The following is an 8,124-nucleotide window of genomic DNA, read 5'->3' on the forward strand; positions in this document are numbered from 1 at the left end:
TTGAGATGAATTCACATGGTGAGTTGTGATGATGAATTCCTGTAATGTGTTGTCGAGATGAATTCACATGGTGAGTTGTGATGATGAGTTCCTGTAATGTGCTGCGGAGATGGGTTCAAAGGATGAATTCTGGAGATGGGTTGACATGGTGAGTTTTGGAGATGAATTCACATGGTGAGTTGTGGAGGTTTACACGATGCGTTCGGTGAGGTGATCACATCTTCTGCTGTTACAATGAGTTCACATAGTGAGTTGTGGAGATGAGTTCACATGGTGAGTTGTTGAGATGATTTCACATGGTGAGTTGTGAAGATGAGTTCACATAGTGAGTTGTGGAGATGACTTCATATAGTGAGTTGTGGAGATGAGCTGACATGGGGAGTTGTGGAGATGAGTTCACAGGGTGAGTTGTTGAGATGAATTCACATGGTGAGTTGTGGAGATGAGTTCACATGGTGAGTTGAGGAGATGATTTCACATGGTGAGTTGTGAAGATGAGTTCACATAGTGAGTAGTGGAGATGACTTCACATGGTGAGTTGTGGAGATGAGCTGACATGGTGAGTTGTGGAGATGAGTTCACAGGGTGAGTTGTTGAGATGAGTTGACATGGTGAGTTGTGGAGCTGAGCTCACATGGCATATTTCTTCGTCCACTCTCTGACGGTCTGCTCGTATTTCGCCCGGTCAGTTTTGTACAGGCAGGCAATGTCTGGTTCCAAAGGATCATCCGCATTAATGTCATCCACCAACAAGCATCTCACACACAGTAAAACTGGAACGAAGAAATATGTATTTATGAAACCCCCGCCAACTCCTGTTACAAAAACTGTGGACTATCCTACCAAAGTTTTGTTTCAATGTAAATCGCACCAGACGTTGACATCACGCAGTTATTTCAGTGTTTCTTTTGTACTTTACCAATCTGAAGCCACGGGAAACAACAATCATTTATAGATCATTTCGACTTGTCTCCCGAAGATTAAATGTTGTAAGACAGGGAACCAAAGTTTTAATCGTGACCACTGTCTCGGGTAAGACGGCGGTATCATTCGCACCTTTGGGTAGAGTGAGCCCCGCGTACCAACTATCTTTCAGAATGTCCAAGTTCAGCAAGCCTTTCTTGCTGATGTTTGGGTGATAGACAGGTGTCTTGAACTTCACCTGTGTCAAGACAGATAAACAGCATGGGTACAACAAGGACTGGTCGGCTCGGAGTCAGTATAATGTGTCTGAGTGGGGTATTCATGCTGCACTGCGGCATGGTATCTCAGTGGGCTAGCACTATAAAACCAGCTTCAGTCTGGGCTAGTACAAGCAGCCACACATACACATACACACGCATGCACGTCGTCACATGAGCGAAATATTCTCAAGCACGACGTTAAACCCAATTTCACCTCACCTCTCACACACACACACACACACACACACACACGTTTCTGGGGTGGGCACCATAAGTATAACAGCTGTTTGCACCAATAGAAAACTTGTTCACATGAACGTCGATAAAAGACTATTGAATATGTGACGTTGAATCTTCCGAAGCTTAAAATGGAGTGAAAAACTATTCTTTCGGTAAAGAAACCCACGTGTAAGTGGTTCTTAGAGGGGACTTAGATAGGTTCGTTGCTTTATGGAATTAAAAGGCATACCTTATCTAAGTGGGTATAAAGGTTTAGCTAAGGGTTTCAACTGAGTATTTTCTTACGCTGGAAACGGGTGGGGGTTACATTAGTATCCTACCTGTGGTTTACCTTCGGATTTATATCGGTTTCTCACCTTGGGGGGTCTAACTGGGTATTCCATGGGGAACACCACGTCCAAAATAAAAGTCCCACCTTCATAGGGTGTACCAACCTGGCAAAGGAAATCAGAGTCAATGTCACTATGCAGCTCGTGCTGAACCCTCATAAGCACTCTAGGGGGGTAAAGGTCTTTAACCTTTAGCCTCCTGAATTAATTAATTTTGGGATGTCATTATTCTGCTGTCCTGTCAAATGGGTTCGACAGTAGAATCGAGAGGATTAAACCTCTTGTCTAGAGTGAGTGAGTGAGGTGAGCTTTACGCAGCTATTAGCAAATTGAATATTTGAGCATTATAACGGCGGGGGACACCAATGGGCTTCACCCATTGTACCTACTAGGCTATCCCACCACTCCGCTTGTTGAGAACAATGGGTAACGCGATATTGACTGATAGTTTATTATATCCAAATGTGTACAGACCACGTATATCGTTTTTAGGTGGATAGGTGAGGTGAGGTGACATTGGGTTTAACGTCGTGCTGGAGAATATTTCGCTCATATGACGACGTCCATTTCGCGTGTGTATGTGTATGTGCGGCTGCTTGTACTAGCCCATACTGAAGCTGGTTTTATAGTGCTAGCCCACTGAGATACCATGCCGCAATGAAGCATGAATACCCCACTCAGACACATTATACTGACTCCGAGCCGACCAGTCCTTGTTGTACCCATTAATGCCGAGCGCCAGGCAGGGACCAACAAGTACCATAGTTTAACGTCTTTTTGGTATGACGCGGTAGGTGGATAGAATGCTTGCCCTGAGAGCAGAATATTGGTGGTTTGATTGGTGATTAAATATGGTGCTTGTTGTTACCCTGCCTTGGAGTCGGCATTGAGGGGATAAAACAAGGACTGGTCAGAGTCAGTATAATCTGTCTGGTTGATTGGTTGGATTGGTGTTTAACACCGCACTCTGCAACATACCAGCTATATGGCGGTGGTCTGTAAATAATCGAGTCTGAACTAGACAATCGAGTGATCAACAGCATAACCATCAATCTACACAATTGGGAATCTACACAAATGTCTCAACCAAGGCTTCGAGCCTGACAACCCGATCCCGTTAGTTGACTTTTACAAGGCAAGCATGTATTCTTGAATATCAATTCAAACCCGGATATTCACGGGTAGTATAATTTGTCTGATGGAATTCAATTTAAACTGTGGCAAACGTGCACACATTTACATACACTCATGTACGTCCGTATATAAGAACAATACTTCTAAGCGCCACGTTCAGCCACATAACACTCAAACCACTGCCAGTGTTTGTTGGCGCACTTTGAGCACCGAAAAATTAATATTTACTGAACAAATCTAACTGAGTGAGTGAGTGAATTATAATTTTAGATTGCATCGCCAATATTACTGCAATATATTTTTGAGAACAAGTTGACCATAATTTAATGTCTATACAAAGAAAGTAGAACAGTATGTTCAGTATCACAGTTTAGGTGTAAAAACCAAAACCAAGAACAAATCTCATAAATACTTTACAGTTCTTATATAACTTAGAGGTAATCAAAATGTGAATTATGATTTGTTTTAAAGACCTGGGGTCTCTTATGTTAGCTTCCACAGACAAATGTGAAGATAAATACATGTACTTGGATATTTATACATACCGGACCCTCTATGATCGCGTCCCAGTAAAAAACTGCAACAGATCAATTTCTAAATGGTAACAAAAACAAAACCCTTGATTCTAATAAATAAAATGAAAATATATTGTTCCCGTATTTTGTTGGAAGTGTTTATAGTACTCGTCAAAAGAAAGCACGCACCCACTTTTGATGATGACTAAAAATGACACAGTCGACAAATACGATGATTAAAGCGACGAAGGAAACCACAGTCTTTACTGGCCTTTCTTACAGCCACAGACCCAGGGAACCAGGCTGGTCATACAACCGTTTATAAAATGTGCTTCAGTAAATAATGCAATATTAAAGAAATAAAAATACTTTTGTCACCTACAGTCGTCTAGGGGGGGGGGGGGTCCGTAGGATATCCCTTCCATAGGATCTTCCACAAAGTGCTGCCATTCCTGTATGTATAGAACAGGATAATACAGGATTCGATTACATCAACAATAGTGTCGATGGATGACAAACGGTAATAATAATAATAATAACAATATTACAGTACTTATTTCAGTACATATTTGCTGTGGTCTATATTTATCTACAATACCCATTAGCTGCTCTATACAGTGAATAAACCTCCGATTTCATAACACAAAACCACAAGCTTACAATGCGGAAGTGAATATGATCGTTCCCTGCTTCGATGAAATAGCGATCAAGAAAATTGCCTAGATAGTTTAAAAGCAATCATAATATCGACATTAGGTAACAGTGCTACCCTCGTGGATATGTGTACCCTGTATATTCGCCTTATTGCCATGGTTCCCAGGTGGAATTGTGGAATCAGCTCAGATTCGTCATGGTCTAAGTTTGTGCTACGGAATGTTTACCAAGTTACCTCCCCTACATCGCAGCGCATGAAAGGAGATGTGTGAAGCGTACGTAACCTATAGTTCACCTGACCATGCGCCTGACGTTTGCAAATAGTTTTCTGATGCATTTTAACAACAAATGCATAAACACAAAGCGTCAGGGTTACATAATCTTTTTCTCAGACAGGTTAAGAGTGAACAACCGTACAGGTTCCAGTGCAGTGCATTTCCACCGTATTCAGTATAAATATTACACATTAGTATATATAATATTATTCCCTGTTCCAATCACTATTGACTGTCCATTGCCGCAATTTTAGAAAACGGGTTTCAGTGAATATTGCAATTTATTCAGCGCCGCCCACAGATGAACACAGAGCCTGTCCTTCCCAGCTGAATACACTGGAGTTGAGTACTGCCCCATATATGAGCAGATGCTCCCAACACTAACAACCCGGATGTAGGGGCTCGAAACTGTCGGGTTTAGAATGAATATACTGAGGTGTTAGAAGTACATGTATGTTATATAAAGTTGATCCCATTAAACATGCCAATTTTGAAAGTGAACGCGTCATTTATGTAACATAATATGATGAATATGACATGCAATTATAAGCCATATCCTGGGACCTGAACATGTCTTACTGAACAGTGACGTGTCCCTTGACGGGGGTTGAAGTCCTGTAAAATTATTGACCCTTTAAGAGGGTATGTAAGCCCACTTCAATCACAGAATATTCTTATTTCCCATCGTTTTTTATCGTAGAATATTTGTAGTTTTTAGATAAATGGCTAACATTACTTACAATCGCTAGCAGCTTGATGGGATGGTGTAAATTCAGCTAGGGTCCATCTAGGAAGCAAATGTACTGTATGTCGCCATAGTCCCTACTATGGTGATCTACCTTCAGTTGTTGGCGATTTAATGCCCGTGTTTTATATTGTATTGTCTTCTTTAATAAAAATGTTTTAGTTTTACATGCTAGTTTTATATTCATATATGTGATACTGTAGTATGTATACTGTCCTTCATTGACAGGTTTATATACTTTACCTATAATTATTATAAATATATAACTTGATATAGTCACGATATGGTTGAAATACTGCCGATGTGACTTAACATTTTAACTCACTCACTCACTCACAGAACAAACGGAAATGATGATCGAGTTACCTCTGTGACTGGATATCTCTGTTCAAGGAAATCGGAAGGCTGGTGACGACCAAGCGATTGACTTGGTTCAAAGGTATTCACAAGGAATGTACACCACATGCTGCTGATCCCAATCTCGAGGAAACACATACTTGGTATACATTATCGCTTTCGTGATATTACAAAGTACATAGAACACAAATTATGTTGTGCGCGAATTGAAGTTGTTCACAGAGAAAGTCCATGCACGGAAAGGTAGTTTTATCTTCTTCTGAAGAGATTATAGCCGTAATATACTTAGTTTCATAAATTATTATACATATCCTTACTCGACTAGGTGTTTTCCAGATCCATTGGTAGATACATTATTATGTTAATAGCAGATTGCCGATAACTTGTATTTGATGCTTTCACTCAATAAACCCTACAAACGTATCATAAATATAATAGTCCTTATGAATGTTCGTGAAGAAAATGAATTTCAGGGTTCGGAATAATAAGATTGTGATTCATTTGTCACAGAAAACGCAAAAAAGTTCTAAAAGTTCTCATATGTTTTAACTATCGAAGGTAGCTCCTTTTATCAAAGTCAAGTTATACATGCTGACACAGCAAATGGGAAGCAAATGCAGAAAATCTAACAGCTAGCCAAACTAGATACTAATGTAACGTGTTGATTCTCACGTTGAAACTGAATGTGTAAATCAACAAACAACACAGAGATGTAATTATTAATTGTATTGTACTGTAAACTTACAAATTAACACAAATCACTACAGAGGTATCACAGAGGCAGTATAAAATAGAGCAATAAATACAATTATGGAAATATTCACCTCACTGTAGCAATGGTCACGTTTCCAAAATAGGCTAGGTATTCAGGTTAATAATGATCGCCACACAACTGCTTTTGTTATTGTAACTTGAGATGGAATGTGATATGAGACGCAAGAGTTAACTCTCCTCTTACACCCAAGAAAAAGAAAAAGAATATTTGACAGCTCTCTGGGTCACAATGTACTGACAAAGATCGTAAGTGTAATAAATAAATGTACATCAAGATTTATCATTAAACACGTCACAATTTAATTCTAGAAACTCAAAAGTCCAGAAACTCCCCGCACTGTGGCCAGTTTCTGACATTGTTTTCAGGTTTTGGAGGTTGTATATGAATAAAAGTATATTTGTATCTATCATCACACAAAATTAAAATCCTTTGACTTAATTCAACCAATTTAGAGCGTCATTAAATAATCTCGCCAATGGGAAACAAAATTGTTTCATGAGCGAGAATCATTACTTTTGCTCAAAATACATGTTCTTTTAATGTTTTGGAGGTTGTAAATGAATGAAAGTATGTTTATATATATCATCACACAAAATTAGAATTATTTTGATTTAATTCGACTAATTAAGATCGTTCTTAAAAAGAATGTTGACTTTTGTTTAAAATACATGTTTTGTCATGTTTTGGAGGTTGTAAATGAATGAAAGTATGTTCATATGTATCTTGACACAAAATTAAAATCATTTTGATTTAATTCGGTTAAGTTAGAGCGTAGAGTAAAAGACTCAGAAATAAATGTCAGTCCACAATGAGCGTAACAGTTTGACCCACTGGTGAGCTGAACTTCATTTCCAAATCCACATATCAATGTCTGTAACTATTCTTGACAAAAACAATTTCTTCATTTTATGAAAACACAATGCGAATTTCTTCATTTTATCCTTCTTATCAAAAAGTTCATTGAAAAAAATGAAAACAAATCACTGTATATGTAACCGATTTGAGTGTGAGTGAGTGAGGTAACATTTATCGTGGCATCGGTAATATACAACCATTATCTTGACGAGAATCAATTTAACATTGATAAGAAATATATGTATATTATAAAACCTGTCGTCAAGGGACAGTAAAACAACTGGAGTATCACAGTCACATTTAAAACGAACATTTAATGTTAAAATAATAGCATTATTCGAACGATACACAAATCCTTTAAAACAACTGCAGCCTGAGGGATGGGTGAATCCTGCATGGGTACGAGGCAGGTAGGAGGGGCAAGTAAATCCACATTGCTCATGGAATGGTGGCCTGACTTGGTTTGTTAAAACTGACATATCGCTGATATATTGCCAGTGTGACCTGTTGAAGGTGCACATGACATGCTGTGGCAATGAGTTCACATAATGTTGTGGACATTGGATTCATGTGGTGAGTTCTGAAAATAAGTTCACATGGTGAGTTGTGATGAGTTCCTGTAATGTGTTGAGATCACAAGGTGAGTTCTGGAGAAAGGTTCACATGGTTCGTTATGATTATGAGTTCATGTAATGTGTTGTGGAGATTCACAGGGTGAGTTGTGAAAATTGGTTCAAATGGTGAGTTGTGGAGATGAGTTCACATGGTGAGTTATGGAGGTAACTTTACATGGTGAGTTGTGGAGATGACTTCACATGGTGAGTTGTGGAGATGAGTTCACATGGTGAGTTGTGGAGATGAGCTGACATGGTGAGTGGAGATGTGCACATAAGTTGAGCACATGGTGAGTTGTGGAGATGAGTTCATGTAATGTGTTGTGGAGATGAGTTCACATGTTGAGTTATTGAAATGGGTTCACATAATGCGTTGTGGCGATGAGATCACATCTTCTGCTGTGACAATTAGTTCAGCGTGGTGAGTTGTGGAGATGAGTTCACATG

General features: G+C 39.1%; 1 protein-coding gene across 1 annotated transcript; it reads right to left on the reverse strand.

The window, feature by feature from the left end:
* Positions 1 to 4,453, reverse strand: LOC124278451 (ubiquitin-conjugating enzyme E2 11-like). Its single transcript, XM_046714156.1, has 6 exons — positions 4,190 to 4,453; positions 3,785 to 3,854; positions 3,433 to 3,464; positions 1,781 to 1,858; positions 1,057 to 1,162; positions 1 to 773 (listed from the first exon to the last, which is right to left on the reverse strand). The coding sequence occupies exons 1-6, from the start codon at positions 4,211 to 4,213 to the stop codon at positions 631 to 633; spliced, it is 453 nt and encodes a 150-aa protein (XP_046570112.1). The 5' UTR covers positions 4,214 to 4,453; the 3' UTR covers positions 1 to 630.
* Between the last annotated feature and the right edge of the window lie 3,671 nt (positions 4,454 to 8,124).

Source organism: Haliotis rubra, unplaced genomic scaffold (genome assembly GCF_003918875.1).
Source record: "Haliotis rubra isolate DU_JTF1 unplaced genomic scaffold, ASM391887v1 Scf237, whole genome shotgun sequence".
NCBI classification, from domain to species: domain Eukaryota; kingdom Metazoa; phylum Mollusca; class Gastropoda; order Lepetellida; family Haliotidae; genus Haliotis; species Haliotis rubra.

Bases quoted from the DNA above. Each gene is read 5' to 3' on its own strand.
- LOC124278451 (XM_046714156.1), bottom strand. From the start codon at position 4,213: ATGGCAATAAGGCGAATATACAGG. The intron at 1,859-3,432 runs GTATGTATAAAT...TTCCTTTGCCAG, and splicing joins ACGCGATCATAGAGGGTCCG to GTTGGTACACCCTATGAAGG. The intron at 1,163-1,780 runs GTGAGAAACCGA...GTCTTGACACAG, and splicing joins ACCCAGTTAGACCCCCCAAG to GTGAAGTTCAAGACACCTGT.